Source organism: Mercenaria mercenaria, chromosome 1 (assembly GCF_021730395.1).
Source record: "Mercenaria mercenaria strain notata chromosome 1, MADL_Memer_1, whole genome shotgun sequence".
In the NCBI taxonomy this organism is placed as follows: Eukaryota; Metazoa; Mollusca; class Bivalvia; order Venerida; family Veneridae; genus Mercenaria; species Mercenaria mercenaria.
Window position 1 is genome coordinate 53,272,835 of NC_069361.1, and position 22,732 is coordinate 53,295,566.

Consider the following 22,732-nt stretch of genomic DNA (forward strand, 5'->3'; position numbering starts at 1 on the left):
TGGTACATTGATTGAACAATACCAGCTCTTGTAGAAGGTCGGTTATGTTCAGATCACTTTACAGACTAACGCTACCTTTCTCAACAATAATATACACATTCAATTAGTTATAATAATATAGACGGTGTATATACAGGCACGTCCGTGTCGTGCCAAATTTAACACGTATAAAACACATTTTAAACAGAAACTAAAATAAGATTTTTTCCATGGAAGCGTTCTGGTGCCAGCTGAGAGATATATAAATCCTATGTACGACCTAAAAACTCATACATAAGACGTCATAATAAATACTTTGCACGGCTTACAAACTCCTACGTCTTACGCAGTAACTCAGACGAGAACCTTGTTACAAAAGGGTAAATGGACGAAGAGTCCCAGAACTTTCCCCTCGTATATGGTGGCTGGTTTGTGAAAATTCGTTTTGTCGTTCTGTCGCAGCGACACAACAGCAAACGTCTTAATGGCGCCCCGCTGAACGTCGCCCAAGTTTTCGTTTTGTCGCTGCGACAGAGGTTCCTCTCTATGTTTTATCTTGTAGATGTGGAAGCTACTCGCCCAAAATTTCGGCGAAATTTTTCAACATGTTAATTTCCACCAGGTTTGGCATAGAATGTATATATGACACTGAAAAATGATAAAGCGGGTAAAAATGTAAGAATAATGTAAGTTTTCTGCATTATTTCAAAAGCGTTGCAACGGTTTACTACCTTCTGAACAATATCTTTGGTTATTTATAAGAATATCTTGCCAAAACCTTATGTCAATAAGCTTGTGCCACTAGTCACTTTCAGAGAACTCATTTTTTATGGATTTTAAGAGAAATCATTTTTTCGCCTAAAAGGCAGGGGTTAGTCCCTTTAATATCTGTTATTATAAGTCATAAAAGACATAAGACATGATCATTCTTATTACATGTAATATGTGAATATTGTTCATTCCAAAGATTCCGAGTCCTTCATTTCTTTATCCATCAAATCCAGAAGATTAAACATGAAATCTTCGGTTGCGTGTAGAATCTGCCGCAGAGAAAGTAGTGCCAGTATGCTGACGTCATTTCTGATGGTTAGTTCCTTCTCGTAATTTTTCACAGGTAGGACGTGATTCCTTGGCACACCGAACATGTGTGAAACTTTATCAACTAATTCTTGAATGGCAACGCTTTGAAATACTGTGGACACGTCCTCTTCTACGTGGGAGCAAACCTTGTCAATTTTCGTCACTAGAACTAATTGTGGCAAGTCTGAAACAAACAACAGATTTAGAACAAAACAAATCAAAGTCAAAAAGCGATCACATATTAGGCCTATGATACTTCCCAAATATGTCTTGTTCTCTGGTCAACTTCTTTTAAATATATTGACTGCAAAATGAAGTACTGATATATCTACATTGCACTATATCGTTGAATTATCAGTTGTACCAGAACATCAACATTGCATACAGGCCAGTGTGACATTGAAAATTTTTATGTAAGTAGGAACAGATATCAAAATGACGCTTTTAAACACTTGTTTTCCTGCATCGTCAATGCTAGGATTTTTCTACACGAGAAACCCAAAATGGCCTGCGAAAGGAGTATCAAGGTGTTGCCATTTTTAAGAACGCAACATTTCATAACAACAGCATCAACATATCTTGCATTATTACAACAGTTCACTCCTAGATACATGATGTCAATAACGGGTATTAACATTAATGTTCTGACTGCCCAACAATTTAGCCGGAAAGTAAATACCTAGGTGTCCAGTTAGAATTTTGTAGCTGACGTTGCATTACTCAAATATATTTGCAGGTTGGATATCTATAGTATGGCCCTTGTCGCAATGCAATACTGTAAAATCATTTAATTTCGTGGGCATAAAATTTCGTGGTTTTTGGTCAAAACGGCAATTTCGTGGGGATATGAATTCGTGGATTGCAACTTTTGAACATAAAATGAATTGGAATTTTACTTGTTCGTTGGGATTAAATTTTGTAGATTGACTCAACCACGAAATCCACGAAAAATAGTCCCCCACGAATATTAATGATTTCACAGTATATGAACACTGTGGAAGTTAGTTTTGAACCTGACTTAGTTTTGGATCTAACTTGTGTATTTTTATAAATGGTTACATCATACCTTTCTGGCAAACATTTGTTTGTAGAGCATTTTCTCGGACATGGCAGTGACTGTGCTTCCATCGATGACAAAGCAGACACAGTGAATCTTGTTGTTCAATGATGGTGTTGAAACGAATCCAGATACTCGTACATCAGTAGATATCGGTGTAGATGGATTAAACTGCAGATGAAAAGTCACAACGATTGAATAAAAAGAGCTGTCCTAGGACAGCAACGTTCGACTATTCAACAGCCTTGTCAATTAGATGAATATAAATGTGTAGAAAGGGGCATATTTGTATAAAAAGCAAAATAGAGTTATAGGACCTTCGCAATGAAAGTATGTTTATCACAGTGAATAAGTGTATGAAGTTGCAATCCATTCCCACAAGTGGTCACTGAGATACCAGCTTACATACAAAATCTTAATAAAATTGGAACACCGACGACGACGCCGAAGCCGACGCCGACGCCGACGTATGTGTGAGTCCCATAACTCTACATATTCTGAATATTCGAACTAGTAATGAAGCACAATTTAAACTGTAATGATGAACTTTGCGTAAAACTAAACATGATTATAAACAAACATATTCCCTTAGACTTACAGAAACCAAGACATGTCACTTTTGAAAAGAGTTCCCTGCTGATAGTGATTGCGTTAAGTCTAGGTCCCCAGCAGGGGTTTGACTAATTGAAAGAGAGAGATTCAGTTGTCAGAAACATACCGTTAATGGGTGTCCATATTCTGTTAGATTAACTTCATCTTTACTTATACTTATGTATCAGAACGTAATGGCTGTTTGATAAACTAACCTTGTAACCATTTGGTATATTGCCTTCTAATAGATAGTCCAACTCTGTGCCATCAATACCTTGATTTTCTTCAATCCCTCTCGTATCACACAATTTAAATTTCATCGGCTTGGTTAGGGCTGAACCTCGTACACTATGCATGCGATACTGATAAAGAAATAAAATATCTCTGCGAATTGACAGTTTTTTTTCTAGCACTGCAAATACAAACAAACCTCCAGATCGTGAAAACAAATTAAGTACCGGGAAATTAATGCTATATTTCTTAGGAATGCTTTGAAACTTAATTTCTGACTATTGTTATGGAAGCACATGAGAATTAGTTGCTTTTACTAAGTTTTACTATAGAAATCACTAGAGGTAAACTGCCTAAATTATAAATATCTATATTTAACGCGTTTAACCCATAATCCCCTGACCTTTAGTCTGTATATTGTACATATTATACACTAAATGCGTGCGGACATGCAATAATATGCGTATTTCTGCCGCGTCGTGATAATCACTTCAGGACATGCGCTGAAGATCGCTCCAGGTCTGCAGTGAGCTACAACAGGGAAAAAGATTTTTATTGCCGCGGCAGCCCGGGTTCGATCTCCGACGCGGGCATCCTTTTTTCTTGATTTTGGTTTTTTAGATAGGTTAGAAACAAAAACTCATATTCAAATGTTCATAATATGACCAAACTTCAAGATCATTTTTAGCCAAAATCTGGAGGTCAGTGCCTCCCGCTTATTATGTCCGATATCAATGTATAAATCATATGTTACTGTACGCAAGACAAAAATCTGACGGTAAATGAATTTGACAAGAGAAAAATGCTTTCGGGTGTAATTTTGCGACGCAAATACATATAGATATGATAAATAACTTAGAGACCTCAAGTTTATATGTTTGTTTGTTTGTTTTGTTGTATTTAAAATCACACCTAGACAAATTCAAATCACACCAGGCGATTTTTAGATGAGTAAATTTAGTCAAAACATGAAATAAAAAGAAAATTTGTTTGTTGTACATGTAAGATCAAAATAGCACTTATGAACACTATATTTTACATTTTCACTCGTGGAATTATTGCATCAGGTCATCACTCGTGAAAAATATCTCAGCCGTACACTGAAACAAACAAATATCCTCCATATATTTATAAAACTCATATTTATTATCCCATATTCGTTAAATGAAAATGCTTAATTGATGATCTTGGAAAATTAATACTGAATTTATAGCCCTTCTATTCCCATTCATAATGTGCCATGGCAAACAGAAGTCAAATGTTTACCTTATCCTCGAAATTGCTCAAATAATTCTTTATTTGATCTTTCAAATGCTTTTTTTTTGGCATCTTATAGAAGAAATATGCAAGATAAAAACAAAACATTTCAACAAATGCCAGTTCACTACTTAGTGAGTACTTAATGCCTTACAGGCTGCGTTTCAAGGATAGACTAAGATTCATACATTAATATAAGATTAGAAATTTCAATAATACGGATGTAATTGGTACGGTTTCAGTAAAGATACACTCAAATTACCTTTACTGTTAAGCCCTGTTCAGAGCTGCCACATACAGCTTGTCTTGTGATACGGCCACGGAAAACTGAAGTAATGGTGTTGAAGAAGCTTGATTTTCCAGCTCCACAAGAACCAAGGAGAAGAATATTTGCTGAGTTAAGACCGACATCATGAGGTGGTGACCAGGTGTCCATTTCATTTTTCAGGTCATCTAGGTCCTAGAAAAGAGTGTGTACAAGGTAGAAAACTGTCGTTTGAAAATCACATACGCCTCGCCCCTGTGACAGTCTGTTGAGGGTAAATAAGTAATATAATTTAAGTCACAAGTATACTGGGACCTTGACCTTTGACACGATAAAAAATGGGACCTTGACCTTTGACATGATAACAACTGGGACCTTGACCTTTCACATGGTAAAAACTAGGACCTTGATCTTTCACATGATAACAACTAGGATAAAGTACTGAGCATAGACAATAAAGCTATGCAATTTGAAGGCCGCAGTCCGAATTGTTTTCAAGGTATTTAAGTATAACCATTTTATTCTTTTTACCTTGACCTTTTCACATGATAACAACTAGGACATTGATCTTTCACATGATAACAACTGGGATAATGTACTGAACATAGACAATAAAGCTATGCAATTTGAAGGCCGCAGTCCCAATTATTTTCAAGGTATTTTAAGTATAACCATTTTATTCTTTTTACCTTGACCTTTCACATGATAACAACTAGGACATTAACCTTTCACATGATAACAACTGGGATAATGTACTGAGCATAAACAATAAAGCTATGCAATTTGAAGGCCGCAGTCCCAATTATTTTCAAGGTATTTAATTATAACCATTTTAATTTTTTACCTAGACCTTTGTGTTACATTTCTCAAAAATAGTAAGGGATATCTAGTGACTACGGGCAATCATCGTAAATTGTTAAACCACCAAAAGCCCAGATTTTCTCCTTTTACTAAAGAGAAACTGTTTTCGAGTCGAGGTCTCTGTCACTTTGACCCTTAGGCTACTGATGTCAAAATCATATTGGTCATCTTCTGTACAAATGGCACTCATCTTAAGAAACTTGACCGCCGCACGCCAAAGTGGTCTCTAATTTTTGAGAGGAAATCGTTGACAGTCTAAAGGCACGCTTTGCCACGGAACGTGCATATATATAATGTGTTTTAACAGCACGTCATCAGTTAGCACACGTTTACACACCAAGAAATTGACATGAATAGCAGTTTCATGTTAGACTATAGGTCAAAACCTTCTCCGGTTATCAAACGGAAACAGTTTATACTTTTCAGCCTAAAGGTCACCGTGACCTTAACATCTGACCAAGTAACCAAAATAAAAGGGATCAGCTCTTGATTACAGACACTTATCCTGTGACGTTTGGTTTCTGTAGATTTACGATTTAGGAGCCATCTACTGTCCACGTAATAACTTTATAAAGTTTGATTACTGTAGACCCAAGCGTTCTCAAGCAAATTTTGTCTACCAAAGGACGGACTGACCGACCTCGACAGGAGCAAAACAATACTAGTATACCACACCCTCTTCTTTAAATTGATGGGGACATACAACAAGTTTCTGTCTCTTCAGCTCAGTGACTCCTTAACGATGAGAGATGGGTTTTTTTAAGTGGTTGTGATAGTTCTTATAATTTCAAAATATGTGAATGGTCGATCATACCAAGAACCCAATCTGTTTCTATTTATTTCTATCTTATATTCACAACAGCGATATATATTTATAATGACACATGAACTGATTCTTGGTATGAATTATATAATCAGTGTGAACGATGTAAAACATATTATGATACCTGTTGTTTCCATCCTCCTATCTCTCTCCAGGTGGGTACTAAGACTGAATCTGGCAACAGAAAGCAAGCAAGTAGTACTATAGGACGTTTTAACACTCCTGGGATTCGAGACAATATTTTATTATTAAACAGAAGTTTCATAATGTTTGTGTATTAATAGAATGGAAATACCAGGAACGAATGCTACTAATGTATAATATTTTACACATTGTCTTCATAAAATCGTTATTTGTATTTTCATTTTGTCTTGGCCAAGGTGTCAGAATTTACAGATGGTCGTTTGTCCAAGTTTCAATGCAGTACATAATTACAAACATGACTTAAATTTGTAGTACGTGAAATATATTGACACATTAGAACACCTGAGAGTTCTTACCTCTAACGCTATATACCTCTAATTCTGTGATAGTTTTTATGTTGTCTGTAAACTCTTCTGTCGGCACTCCACCCATGTCGTATGAATATCCGAAGTTGCAACTAGCATTTGTTGTATACTTGCCATTCTGAACGGTTAGTGCACCATTGAATGTACTCAAATCATAACCGCCTCCAAATGTAGGCCCATATCCATTGTTACAATAAATGGCCTTATCGGCCGTATTGACCGGACACTTTGCAGGAGCTGCCTTTCCAGTCTGTTGTAGACGGAAGAGGAAGGCATGTTCGTCCCTTAAATACATACTGCCTGGTGCCCAACTTTTCTCAGTATATCCCCCGTAAACTGTCCCCAGCGTACTGAAAACAACAGTAACTGTTGGGCCTTTATTGTTGCAATGCTGGTGGAAGACTGATGCATCTGCCCCATTTTTGGTAAAACTGTACAGCAGACTGATGTCCTTCGGACCAGCTTGGATGTATCTTTCTAGCTGCTTTTTATCAGCAACCGAAAGTCTGCCTACCATCCTAAATGAACAAAAAATATAACAAAAACAATCGTTTAGTTTTCTACTCGTATATCGTCTACGACTAACTTTACTATATATATAACCTAGAAGTGTAAGCCTATTTCTTGTGCACATCTTAATTAAATTTTATAAAAAACATGGCTGTAGTTGCAAATGGGATGGAAGGCTAAGTGTGTACTTGGTAAGGAGACTCGCAGAAACAGATACCCGTGAGCGCGATATTTCGGTCCGCAACTTCAACCGGCGGTATGTTTACTATTTTTGTTGTTTACCGTACTCTGCTTACGTAAAGATAAATAAAATAAAACGAATAAATCTTTTCTAATAGAAGAGCTTATAAACAGGTGCGTGGAATTAACGAAAACAGGGTCGACATCATTACGTTTCAAAGTTCCGGATACTTTAAATCATAGGAAGCCTTACTTTATGTATTGATTGAAATAACATTTCATTGATAGAGTGCTATAGTATGCAAAACAGGAGCAAACATCAAAGTTTTGGGAGGGGTTGGGGTATCTAATTTTACTATGAATGTACGAGTAATCGTCTTTGTTTATTAGACGTCATTTACAGCAAGAGCATATGTTTGACCTAAATTTCATTTTATCAAACATTTTGACAAGCCGTATGTATGGTGGCTGATTTCTGCCATTTCGTGTTTGATTGTTGGCGGGCCGAAAACACAACACGAAAACTCGACGAAAACCTAATTTGTCGAGTTTTCGTGTTGTCGTGCCGGTGTAATGAAGTATTTCGACCCCCATAGAATAACGACCCCCCGGTCATTATTCTATAGAAAATGTGACTCCTTTCCTGTAAAATATTGACTCCCCTTATAAAAAACTGACTCCCTTTGAAAACTCTATAGAATAACGACCCCCCGGTCATTACTCTATAGAAAAACTGACACCTCCAAGTAAAATACTGACTCCCTAAAGATGACTCCCTTCGAATCTCATAGAATAACGACCCCGGTTATTATTCTATAGAAAAAGTGACTCCTTCCATGTAAAATACTCACTGCCGAAATTACTACATTCGAACTCTCATACAATATCGATTCCCGGACATTATTCTGTTTTAAAAAGTTACTCTTTCCGTGTAAAACACTGGCTCCTAAAAAGACTTTCGACGATAATATCTATTAAAAAGTGATCCCCACCAAACCTAACGGACAATTTTACTAGATCTACAACTCTAATACCCTCCATAAACATTTTGATTGTACTACTACTACTGGTGCCGCTACTTCTATTGCTATTACTACATGTACTTCTTCTTCTTCTACTACTACTACTTCTACTACTACTACTGTAACAACTGCTACTATTGATACTACTATACCTGCTTCCACTAATACGTCTTGTACATCTACCTCTTCTTCTCCTGCTACTGTTGTTGCTGTCACTTATTCCTCTGTTGCTGCTGCTGCTGCCGCTGCCACTGCCACTGCCACTCCCACTCCCACTACCACTACCTACTACCTACTACTACCACCACCACCACCACCACCACCACCACCACTACCACTACCACTACCACTACCACTACTACTACTACTACTACTTTCTATTGTTCCGCTACCGTACTTTACTGCCACTGCTAAGTATTGCAACTTCTGTTAATACTAAGTTTTATGCTAGCAGTTTCTTGTGCAGTTTTCTTCTGAACAATTACTTCATACCGAAGTTTGCAGGGATTATTGACACTGGTGTGTTTTGTGAACGTATTGTGAATTGTTATTTTCCTGAGAAAAAAATGTATACACCAAGATACAGCGTCTAGAAATAGAATCCCTTTTCCCGTTGCGGAATGCTCTGATTTCTGTGTCAAGTGATGGTATCTGGGGCTAATTGTCAAACGGAAGGACGGTCGGACGCACCCACAAGGGCAAATCTATATGCCCCCTCCCCCGAGTGGTGGCATAAAATGCAGCACTTAGGCCTTAGATACATGAGTTATCACTAATTTGACCAAATGACCGGGGGTCGTTTTTTTATGGGAGTCAATATTCTTCGTGAGGTTCAGTTTACTTCACGTGGGGGAGTCATAGTACTATGATCTGGAGGTCATAATACTATGACCGGGGGGTCACTTTTTCTATAGAATAATGACCGGGGGGTCATTATTCTATGGGGGTCGAAATACTTCATTACACCGGCGGGGCGAAAACACGACAAATTTTACGCGAAAACTCGACGTTTAAAGGGCGCCGACACAACAGATTTATCTGTCGAGTTTTCGTTTTGGCGGGTATAAATATGTCGTGTCGGTGCCCTTTATTTGTCCCGTTGGCGGGGCGAAAATAAGACAACACAAAAACTCGACAAATTATGTATTTGTCGTGTTTTTGCCCCGCCGACACGACAACACGAAAACACGACAAATACATTATTTGTCAAATTTTCGTGTTGTCGTGTTTTTGCCCCGCTGACACGAAAAAACGAAAACTCGACAAATCAGATATTTGTCGAGTTTTCGTGTTCTCGTGTTTTCGCCCCGCCGACACGAAAACACGACAACACGAAAACACCACAAATTCTTCTCAGACATCTCTTATAAAATGTAGAGTAATACGAAGTGTATGTATAACTGACGCGGTTCCAGAAATATTTCATTGGGGTGCGGGGAGCGGCAACAGTTAAAGAATGAAGGCGGCATCGGCGAGCCGAGTGGGGTTAAGTACGGAAGAGGGTAACCCTCATGTCAGGTGGGTCAGGGCGTTTCGGCCTTTAAATGTTTGAAATATATGTATAAAATTGTGGCCTCTGCTGCATTCTTGAGCCCAATTTTGAGGTACGGGGGTTGAGTATTTCGTGCGAATAAGTTAATCTTCATTGAGGCCCACGCACATACGTATTACTAATTATTTTTACCCAACCCAAACACCAGAAGTGACCTGTACTCGTCATAACTTTTTTGGAAAAGGAATAATATTTTTTCACAATTTAGACTAAAAAATGCAACAGATGCCATCATTTTATTCCTATATTTCAAAAATGTCCGTGAGGATAACATAATAGGGTTATCATCATGGTATACTGATCTGTGATGCTGTTATTGGCTCGAGTGAGTTTTGCTTGCGCGCCACGTGTGATCCGACATGGAAAACTCCAAGAGAGACGAACACAAAATCCTAAATCTGGCTACTGTTGTAATGACCCTATTATTATATACCTCCACCATTTTTTGTCGTTATGTTATTTGATTAGCCTGGCTCCCTGCCCTGGCTGCATGATTATTTTTATATAAATAATGCAAACATTTTATAATAAAATTTTAAGCCTGTAAAATAGCACATTTTATCTGATGGCTGACCCATACCCTATGTTCGGAGCCAGGGGAAATAAAATATATCAATGAAGAAACAACCTGCTGGAGTAACTTCCCTCTTAATAAATACAAGGCAGTCTGAAAGACAGCTAAATCCCCCGCCACTGCTATGGATAGTGAAAGGGTAAACCTCTGATTTTAGCTGTGACCTTGACCTTGAACTGACATGGCTGACTCATGAATTCTGCACAACGTCTTGATGAGGTGATCATTTGACCAAAATTTCATGAAAATCCTTCAAGGCGTTTAGGAGATACAGAGCTGAAACCTTTGACCTTCAGTTGTGACCTTGACCTTGAGTTGACATGGCTGACTCATGAGTTCTTGATGAGGTGATCATTTGACCCAAGTTTGATGAAAATACTTCAAGGGGTTAAGGAGATACAGAGTGGACACCGAATGGAAGGCTCAAACCTTCGACCCTTAGTTGTGACCTTGACCTTGAGCTGGCATGGTTGACTCATAATTTCTGCACATCGTTCTGATGAGGTGATCATTTGACCCAAGTTTTATAAAATTCCTTCAAGGGGTTTAGGAGATATAGAGCGGACACGCAATGGAAGGCTCAAACCTTTGACCTTCAGTTGTGACCTTGACCTTGAGCCGACATGGCTGACTCATAAGTTCTGCACATCGCCTTGATGAGGTGATCGTTTGACCCAAGTTTGATGAAAATCCTTCAAGGGGTTAAGGACATATAGAGCGGACATAAAATGGAAGGCTCAAACCTTTGACCCTAAGTTGTGACCTTGACCTTGAGCCGGCATGACTGACTCATGGGTTCTGCACATCGTCTTGATGAGGTGATCATTTGACCCAAGTTTTATAAAATTCTTTCAAGGGGTTTAAGAGATATAGAGCGGACACAAAATGGAAGGCTCAAACCTTTGACCTTGACCTTGAGCCGGCATGGCTGACTCATGGGTTCTGCACATCGTCTTGATGAGGTGATCATTTGACCCAAGTTTTATAAAATTCCTTCCAGGGGTTTAGGAGATACAGAGCGGACACAAAATGGCAGGCTCAAACCTTTGACCTTGAGTTGTGACCTTGACCTTGAACCGACAAGGCTGACTCATGGGTTCTGCACATTTTCTTGATGAGGTGATCATTTGACCCAAGTTTCATGAAAATCCTTCAAGGGGTTTAGGAGATATGGACCGGACACGATTTTGTTACGGACGGAAAGACGGAAAGACGGACGGAAGGACGGACGGACGGACGCAGACCATTCCTATAATCCCTCCGCCACGGCGGGGGATTAAAAACCTATAATGTATGTAAAGAACAAACATAGGGACAGGAGTCAGTCTATTATTGAACGAACACTTCCATGTTTAACAAGATTAACGATATTAAATTTGTGTGCGCTATTTATAGAACTTAGTCAGGTCATGCATATTAAATGAAAGTAGTCCGGCAACATGCAATACAAAAGATACAATACGGATTTTTTCTGCCTGTTTTATTTGTAAAATACAAGCCTATTTTTGACAAAATTAATATATGTATATGATAAAGCTTATTATTGTATACGTTTTAGGAACATATTTATTATTTGAGCCGCACCATGAGAAAACCAACATCCGCGCAGTCTGGTCAGGATCCATGCTGTTCGCTTTCAAAGCCTATTGGAATTAGAAAAAAACTGTTAGCGAACAGCATGGATCCTGACCAGACTGCGCGGATGCTGGTCTAGATCCATGCTGGTCGCAAACCCGCTATGTTGGTTTTCTCATGGCACGGCTCATTTAATGGTTTAATGTTTCTGTTTAATTTTCTCTCTGGTTACGCTCCTGTACTAAATAAAATATTGCAACACCGAGATGTATAAATGAACAATTTTATAAACATGGATAAGCCCAAATTAAGTGATACTGATATTACATTTAGTCCACAAACAGGACATAATCTGTTGAATTAGATAACGTATATCTTTAGATGTTACATGTGTGTGTTGAACCGCATGCGCATTTCACATACTATCATTGTTCAGAAGAAATTTGAGAAGTTGTTCATGATTTTATATCTTTCCTCAGAAGAAAACAATTTTATAGATCGATATAAAATCTAATGAGTTGGGTATTTTCTATTCGTTCATTGCTTTGCCGAGCTCTGAACTAGTGGACTTATGAAAACTGGTAGTCCAATTAGTTGATCGAAAAATTTATTTGATAGGCGATGTCCTGTTACCACGCCTAAAGGTTTGACGGTCTGTAAAACGGATCAAACCTGACCACTAAATAAATGAGGCTAGAATCAATGCTGGGTTCGACATTTAGGCACAACACTATTTAAAACAAGAGCTCGCCGAACACGAAATGCCCCCCTTGATGCATTCAGTAATTGCACAAGGAACAGAAATTATATGCTCACTGTAAACAAAAGTTCTACCATTCATGTTTAATCTGACCTTGACCTTTAACCTATTAACCTAACAAGAGATTACAGAGTGATCTTGGCGCCATCCACTGAGCCATTTTTGAATGTTCCAAATTTCAAGACTAGCTCAAGGTCAAAATCAAGGTCAAATTTCATTTCGGTACAAAACAATGTGTATGTGGTCCAAATTTGAAAGCTGTGGCTTGAGAAATGTGAAAGTAGGTCACTAGATCAATTTCAAGGTCAACGTTCATTTCGGTAGACAGAACTATGCATGTGCTTCAAATTCGGAGGCTGTAGCTTGAGAAATGTGAAAGTAGGTAATAGGTAAAAATCAATGTCAAAATTTCAATTCAGAACACAGAAATAAATATGCATGCAGTCCAAATTTGAAGCCTGTAGCTTCAGAAATGTGAAAGTAGGTCACTAGGTCAATCTCAAGATGAAAGTTCATTGCGGTACACAAAACTATGCATGTGGTTCAAATTTGAAGGCTGTAGCTTGAGAAATGTGAAAGTAGGTCACTAGGTCAAAATCAAGGTCAAATTTTATTTCGGAACACAAAACTATGCAAGTGATCCAAATTTGAAGCCTGTATCTTTAGAAATGTGAAAGTAGGTCACTAGGTCAATCTCAAGATCAAAGTTCATTTCAGTACACAAAACTATGCAAGTGGTTCAAATTTGAAGGCTGTAGCTTGAGAAATGTGAAAGTAGGTCACTAGGTCAAAATCAAGGTCAAATTTTATTTTGGAACAAAACAACTATGCATGTGGTCCAAATATGAAGCCTGTACCTTCAAAAATGTGAAAGTAGGTCACTAGGTCAATAACAAGGTGAAAGTTTTTTTCGGTACACAAACCTATGCATGTGGTCCAAATTTGAAGGCTGTAGCTACAGAAATGTGAAAGTAGGTCACTAGGTCAAGATCAAGGTCAACTCATGCCAAGGTTCATCTTGCCACTCAAAACTATACATGTGGTCCAAATTTGAATGATGTAAGTTATGGACATGAAGATTCTAAGTTTTTCCCTATATAAGTCTATATGAACCATGTGACCCCTGAGGCGGGGCCATATTTGACCCTAGAGGGATAATTTTAACAAACTTGGTAGAGAACCACTAGATGATGCTACATTACAAAATATCAAAGCAATAGTCTTTGTGGTTTCGACAAGAAGATTTTCAAAGTTTTTCCCTATATAAGTCTATGTAAACCATGTGACCCCCAGGGCGGAGCCATATTTGACCGTAGGGGAATAATTTGAACAATCTTAGTAGAGGGCCACTAGATGATTTCATATAAAAAATATCAAAGCCCTAGGCCCTGTGGTTTTGGACAAGAGGTTTTTCAAAGTTTTTTTCCTATATAAGTCTATATAAACCATGTGACTCCCGGGGTGGGGCCATATTTGACCCCAGGGAAATAATCTGAACAATCTTGGTAGAGGACCACTAGATTGTGCTACATACCAAATATCAAAGCCCTAGGCCCTATGGTTTTGGACAAGAAGATCAAAAACGTTTGACTGTTCCAGGCCAATGTGACCTTGACCTTTGACCTAATGACCTCAAAATCCATAGGGGTCATCTGCTGGTCAGGGCCAACCTAACTATCAATTTTCCTGACACTAGGCCCAAGCATTCTTGAGTTATTGCCCGGAAACCATTTTACTGTTCCTGGTCACTGTGACCTTGACCTTTGACATACTGACCTCAAAATCAATAGTGGTCATCTGCTGGTCATGACCAATCTCCCTATCAACTTTTGTGACCCTAGACCTAAGCGTTCTTGAGTTATCATCCGGAAACCGTTTAACTGTTCAGGGTCACTGTGACCTTGACCTTTAACATACTGACCTCAAAATAATTAGAAGTCATCTACTGGTCATGACCAACCTTTCTATCAATTTTCATGACCCTAGGCCCAAGGGTTCTTGAGTTATCATCCGGAAACCGTTTTACTATTCAGGGTCACTGTGAACTTGACCTTTGACATACAGACCTCAAAATCAATAGGGGTCATCTGCTGGTGATGGCCAACCTCCCTATCAATTTTCATGATCTTAGACCCAAGAGTTCTTGAGTTATAATCCGGAAACGGATTGGTCTACATTCCGACCGACCGACATCTGCAAAACAATATACCCCTCCTTCTTCGAAGGGGGGCATAATAATAACAAAACGTACACTACATAAAGAACTAATATGAAAACATCTACTTACCTGGCTAAACTTTGTGAAGTTTTTTAAGCATCTGAACTCTTACAAAATTAATCTTAAACGAAAGTGAAAGTAGTTTTCGACAATATCGATGTGTTTGCCGTTATCACTACGGCTGATCAGGTCAGCGGCTATCAGCGGAGTGTATAATTCAACGTCAATTAGTCAGGCGTGACTTATCCGCTATCATCGTTGTTTACCGCAGTATTGTTATGAGCTAAAAGTGCAGACACACTTCGATGCATAAAGTTGAACCATACCTGTTACAGTTCGATTAATAGGTCATACGTGTTTACACGTTTCCAACCCAAAATTTCTCTACTTATAGGTATCGCACAGTAATAAGGCGCTTTGAAATGTAAACAAACAAAACAATAGCATAAATTTAAGTCAATACACAACGTTTACGCTGCAACTAGTAATTCCTCGTTGGCAGAGCGGTATTGGTATCCGTCTTATACTTTTTCGTCGTGAGTTCGATTCCCGGACCCGTAAAGAAGTATTTTGAAAACTGTATTTAATTTCTTCTCTTTTTTTCAACAGGATTCAACGAAAATAACAAAAGTTTGTCAATCTAGTACTAACTTTGTTCACAAACTTATATATGTCATTGTTAATAATTAATCATGTTTAAATATGCTTCATCTTTGATATGATCTAATGTTTTAGGCGTTCATGAATAAATAAGAAATCAGAGAAAAATAAACTTGCACGAAGTATTTAAATTAAATGCAAAATAAAAAAATGACGGATACAATTAAGGTTCGAACCATCAAAATTATCACTACAAAATAATTAAAAGTCTCTCCACTCAACCTACTGCGCCATCAAGCCAACTATTGATCTTACATTTAATATCTTTCCTTTTAAAAGATATTGCTACGTACTGATTGTTTATTTACATGTTGCTAAAAATAAAAACGCCATAATACTGTGCGGTACTAATAAACTTTGATAATGTGGCAGTTGAGTCCAATAAGTCCAGGGGTGTTCAAAGGTAATCTGTCATAGATCTATTGTAAAGCAAATATTGGATTTACCTGTATTGAAAAATAAACAGTGTCGACTATATTGAGGTCAACTGCCACACTATCAAAGTTTATTAGTACTTATACAAAATGACCTTTTTACTTTTTGATTATGTTTTGTTTTAGCTTGAGCTTACGTTTTTCTTATACAAGACACACAAAAATATTGAACCCTGAGTTAAGGTTACAAAATGTAATCTTTAATGTTTACAAACATGATGTTTACGAAAACGAACTGTAGTTGAGGTGATATTGTTTGCAGGCGCTATTTGTTTACTTTTTGACATACCAGAGGACACATTTTAGTGGTAAATAAAATGTGTTTGTTTATTTTTTTTTCAATGATAACGTCCAGTTGATATCTTCACTCAGTTTGTGGTCTGCTAATTTTAGGGATATTTAAACGTTTGGTCGAGTACGAAAAAAATATATTGAAAATGTATGTCAAATTATAGGTAACTTGGTCAAACGATAGAAAAAAGCATTTTAGACGCCCCATTTCCACCTGATCTTCTTTAAACCATATCAAAATGTTTATCAAGGTCAAGTGCAAAACTGAATTACATGGGGACCAAACCATAGGCTACTAGATTAAATCATAGAAAATCTTTAAGATTGTAGAAGTCATTCTTTTACCTGATCTCAATGAAACCTGGTCAAAATGTTTCTCCCTGCACAATTTAGGTCATGTTTGAAAATGAAGACAAATACAAGCTAGGTCAGTTTGACAGAAATTAGAAACACGTTTTAAAAAAGTTAAAGGGTACATTTTCTACCTGATCTTTATGAAACATAGTGAAAATGCTTTTTTTCTCTTTATAACAGCTACGTCACATTCAAAACTGGACTATCTGTGGTGAATTTATGTCTATTTAGAATGTATTCACATACGCAACCTATTATCTTTACATAGTACGTAAATGATAGGTGAAGTCAGGCTATCAACGACAGTGTTTCTTCAGGAAGTCTTGCTGTATGTTATGCTACTTCAATAAGTAATTATCAGGAGTGAAGACTTTTATGTCGCCACCAAACTGTGCGTTATCGTTTGAAAATTGATAAAATGTAAACAAACTTACCACTGAAAATGTGTCCTCTGGTATGTCAAAAAAGTAAACAAATATTGCCATTTGAAACTGCAACAACAATAGCAGCGAACTGCAAAACACGTCAACACTCCCACAACCCAGTCCAGACCTTCACTATTTGCACATTGATTAAACAGATCACTTCATTCAACACGATGATTATGTTGGCAACACTTAACATAACAAATTATCTATTCTGCACTTGCCTTGAAGTATATTTTTCCGGACTTAGGCCGGAATTGATTTCATCTTTACTTCCTATTTATATCTGGGGTGAAGGTCATTTAACAGCTGATTAAAATTGTACAATTTGATTGGTGGAGGTTTCCCAATCGAATAGATAATATTTCCTTAAGGGGTGTGCAGATGCTCTGAGACTATAATCCGTTGCAAGGCTCCTGTGGAAAAGGCTTTTAAAACGTCATAAACCTAAATCCCCTGCGGCACAGTTTGACTCTGCGAGCTCGATCCCATTTTGGTCATTTCGTATCCCTTAACGAATGCAAATAATTATGGTCATTTAGCCTTATTTTTTGTCAAAGTTTTCTAGGTTATGATTAATATAATGATGATGTAAAATATGTATTCTGTAAAATATTTTTTTAAAAACTACATTTTGTTTTGCTATCGAATGTAAAAATGCAGAGTACATGCACTAGGCATACGGTTAAACAACCATGTCGTGAATGTCATAAAGGAAGGCACATTGATTCTAGAAAATAGATCTAAATCATCATGTAATCATTTTTTCATGTTCAAACCACCATATAAAATATCACAAATCACACGTACAATAGTTATAGTACCGCCCCGGTAGCCTAGTGGTAGAGCTCCCGCTTCGAGTCGTGGGTTCAATACCCGGCCGCGTCATACCAAAGACGTAACAATGGCCCTCGCTTGGCGCTCAGCATTAAGACTGGTTACCCTTTGTCACCTAAATGCACAGTCGTGATTATGCTGGTATCACGTATTGATTAACATTTAATATCAAATAAAACTGTTTATGCGTATATGTACACCTAACCCAATTTAAGACTTCGAAAATACAAGGATACAGCAAGGAGTTGGTCGAAACAGTACAGTAGCTATCTAAGGTTGCGATGTATTTGTATGGAAAGAAAACCATAAATTGATCGACATTGACCTATAGTGACTATCGCGCTATATAGGTTAAAACACCTGTTTTACCTGCTATCATCATGATGAAAACGTGACATGCTTAAAAATAAACCAAAGCGAAACAGATCCTCCACGAGTGAGAAACCCCCACTTTTCTTAAAAGACATCGCCATCAATCCTCGGACTCAGATTTAGAGACATTCTATACACCAGCTACATCTTAAGTATCTGATTGTGACTTCGATAACGATAAGGACAATAGCAATATGTGCTCCAAAGAAGATGTGCAAGATATAATTGCCCAACTTAGACAGTATCTGATAGCTGACCTGAAAAAGAGAGCCTAGATCTGAATTTGATGTTATTGTTGAGGAAAAAACTAATGTCATACGTGATGAAATCGCAAACCTTAAAGCGGAGATCAAGAAGTTAGGTAAAGGCACAAAACGTACGTCTATGTCTACAGACGAACTCGAACAATATGGCAGGCGCATATGATGCTTGAGATCTCAAATGTGCCAGGAGGTCCGGGTGATCCCGATGAGGACGTCGAGGAAAAGATCATGGACCTTTCTGAAGCAGCATCCCTTGGACTAACCTCAGGGCATATTGACAAGATACATCGCTTGGGAAAAGTATAAAAGTGTATATTCATACAACCGAATGATTATTGTGAAATTCACAAATTCCAAAGCTAGACATCGGCTGTACACTGCCAGGAAACAAATGCCTGGTGGTATCTTTGTACAGGAATCTTTAACCAGAAAACGTTTAACTGTCGTTTGAAGCGAGAAAACTGAAACGTGAGGGAAAACTAATGAAAACTTGGGTTGCTGGTGGTTACATCTATGGTGCTATGATGGTTGCAAATGTAGAGAAGAAAGTATGCATCCGTTGCCAAGATGACGTAACCAGCATCAAAAACGGACATGAACCTGTGTATATTTCTTCAACAGTCGATGATGGCCCGTAGAAAATTTGCGTATTGATGATAACCAGTGAAATTTAGTAAAAACCTTAATCGTCAAAACTGTCAAATGTGTGCACGCGTTTCTGTTTATTTGTATATAAATGATGAGGTGTGTAGTATGAGGTCACATGCTGAGGTGGATTAAATCATACCTCTATAACAGGAGAGCAAGAATCAGCTTAGAACATGCCAGCAGTAGGAAGTTCCTGTTGCGTCCTGGTGTCCCACAAGGCGGAGTCTTATCCCCTACACTCATCATGCTTTTCATCAATGATCTGGTGTCTGAACTACCGAAAGAAATTAAGGCTGCACTCTACGCTGACGATCTGGTGTTATGGTGTAAAGAAGAACATGCTACAACAGCCACACACAGGATACAAGAAGCCATCAACAAGCTTTCAGCTAGGGCTGAAGATTGGTGTGTCTCGATCAATACAGAAAAATCGTCCACCACACTATTCTCCCTGTCGTCAAAGCAGAGGGCGGGTAAAATCAAGATGGAAAATAGTTCCCTGACTGAAGCAGACGAGGCAAAATACCTTGGAGTGACCTTTGACAAACTGCTAACCTGAAAACCCCACATTAGTCAAGCAGAAGGGAAGGCCTATAGGAAGCTTGCCATGATGCGCAAACTTGCTGGAACAACGTGGGGAGCAAATGAGCAAATCAGGGAACAGTGAAACCACACGTAGAGTACAGCTCAACTGCCTTGTCCACTACTGCCAAAACTAACCAATATGCTCTAGACAAGGTTCAAAACCAAGCAGTGCGGATCATCACAGGTGCTACAAAGTCTACACCAATCTCCTTTATGGAGAAGCTAACAGGTAAACAGCCGATACAAGTCAGGAGACATGCAAAGGTCCCGCTTCAAGCAGAAAAGTTCAGGTCTTTTCAATACCATCTCAAGAAAACCAAGTTAGAAGGCTACAGAAAAAATCGGCTCAAATGCAGCAGCTTCGTTTACGAGGCAAAGAAACTCAGTCGAGAGTTCAAAACTGAGCTGAACATACCAACGACTCCCATAGGTAGTGAAGACATTATGAACCCACTAGCGAATGATCTGTCCACAGTGACTGCGATACTGGCTGTTCCTCGTCTTGACCGCGGGAAGCAAGAGGATGAAGGTATTCGGAAGATCCACACACTTGCTATGATGAATGAAGACTATCCTCCGGAAACATGGACTCACGTCTATACAGATGGACCAGCCACATTCGCCATCAAAGATGGAGGAGCAGGAGTTTTCATTCCATACCCATATGGCAAGAGAGAAACTACATGCAGCCACATGAAAACACTTCAGCAAGTACAAGGCAGAGACTGAAGCACTCATGAAGGCCGGTTCAATGGTTGAAGACTCGGCAGAAGAAAAATCCTTCCTCAATCCTTGGTCTCGTTAGAGCCTTGATGATGGTGACTTTCTCTTTGTAGCTCACAGGTGTTGTCGGTTATTCTGACTGAGCTCCTATCTTAGCCAGTCGGTCTGCCTCTTCATTGCCTGCAAATCCACAATGGGATGGAATCCACTGAAGTACTACTTTGCAGGTTATATTCAGGCTCTGCATTCTCCTGGCTAGCTGCGTAGCTTTATTGTTGATCAGAGCTTCCATGACAGACAGTGCATCTGTGAGAAAGACGACTGAGGATTTTTGTTCTGCCGAGTCTTCAACCTTTGAGACGGCCTTCATGAGTGCTTCAGCCTCTGCCTTGTAATTGCTGAAGTGTTTTCCTGTGGTTGCGTGTAGTGTTTCTCTCTTGTTAGTTTTATTATCGAAAGGTTAAACGCGTCATCTTAAATCAAATATTTACTAACCTCATTACATTGATGTGTCCATATAACATCGAGTTTTCATGTTGAAAATATCTAAATGTTTGTGTTATCTGATGTCATCCATGTGTTCTGTACAAATATCGAATTGAATAACTCTAAAAGTAAAATTATCGTACAAGAGACCTATAACGAATAACAAAACCTACTTCACATGTTCATTATTTTATGTTTGAATATATTAGTATGCACCAATGCATGTATATTTGATAATCATCTCGTATATTAAAAAATACACTATATTTATTGAGTTTGTCATGGTGTGCTTTTAAGGTGTTTAAACATAATATGGCATTGAAATAAATGAAATATATGAGCCGCATCATGAGAAAACCAACGTAAGGCATTTGCAACCAGCATGGATCCAGACAAGCCTGCGCATCCGGGCAATTTGGTCAGGATCCATGCTGTTCGCTAACGGTTTCTCTAGTTGCAATAGACTTTAAATGCAAACAGCATGGATCCTGGTCGCAAATACACTTTGTTGGTTTTTTCTCATGGTGCGGCTCATATCGTGTTTTGGTAGCATAGACTCACGAGCTAATCAAGGAAATGTAATAATGTTACATGTACCTTGTGTAATTTAGCCCTAATACTTAATGGCTTTGATCGTCCAACTTATAATCATGTTGTTTATTCTATTTTCCATTCAGTGCTTTGTCTTACTTATTTATTATGTCTCCCTCTCCACGCCCCCCCCCCCACTCTCTCTGGGGGAGACATATTGTTTTTGCCCTGTCCGTCCGTCCGTCCGTAGTCACACTTCATTTCCGAGCAATAACTGGAGGACCATTTGACCTAGAACCTTCAAACTTCATTGAGTTATAGGGCTGCTGGAGTAGACAACTTTCATCGTTTTTGGGGTCACTCCGTCAAAGGTCAATGTCACAGGGGCTTGAACATTAAAAACCATTTCCAATCAATAACTAGAGAACCACTTGACCCAGAATATTGAAACTTCATAGGATGATTGGTTATGAGTAGTAAATAACCTCTATTGATTTTGGGATCACTCCGTTAAAGGTCAAGGTCGCAGGGGTCTAAACATTGAAAACCATTTCCGATCAATAACTAGAGAACCTCTTGACTCAGAATGTTGAAATTTAATAGGATGATTGTACAAGCAAAGTAGGTGATCCCTATTGACTTTGGGATCATTCCGTTAAAGGTCAAGGTCACATAGGCCTGAACATTGAAAACCATTTCCAGTCAGTAACTTGAGAACCACTTAACCCAGAATGTTGAAACTTAATAGAATGATTGGTCGTGGGGAGTAGATGACCCCTAACGATTTTGGGTTACTCTGTTAAAGGTCAAGGTCACAGGGGCCTGAATATGTAAAAACGTTTCCAATCAATAACCTGAGAACCTCTCTACCCAGAAAGTTGAAATTTGATAGGATGATTGTTCTTGCAGAGCAAATGACCCCTAACGTTTTTGGGGTCACTCCGTTAAAGGTCAAGGTCACAGGGGCCTGAACATTGATAACCATTACCGATCAATAACTTGAGAACCTCTTGATCCAGAATGTTGAAACTTCATAGGATGATTGAACATGCAGAGTAAATGACCCCTATCGATTTTGG

At 38.4% G+C, this 22,732-nt stretch overlaps 1 protein-coding gene across 1 annotated transcript; it reads right to left on the reverse strand.

The window, feature by feature from the left end:
- Positions 1-935: 935 nt before the first annotated feature.
- LOC123537634 (interferon-induced protein 44-like) lies at positions 936-17,392 on the reverse strand. Its single transcript, XM_053547402.1, has 9 exons — positions 17,218-17,392; positions 15,114-15,327; positions 6,645-7,171; positions 6,269-6,318; positions 4,458-4,655; positions 2,923-3,069; positions 2,126-2,287; positions 1,510-1,567; positions 936-1,243 (listed from the first exon to the last, which is right to left on the reverse strand). The coding sequence occupies exons 3-9, from the start codon at positions 7,168-7,170 to the stop codon at positions 936-938; spliced, it is 1,449 nt and encodes a 482-aa protein (XP_053403377.1). The 5' UTR covers position 7,171; positions 15,114-15,327; positions 17,218-17,392.
- Positions 17,393-22,732: the final 5,340 nt, after the last annotated feature.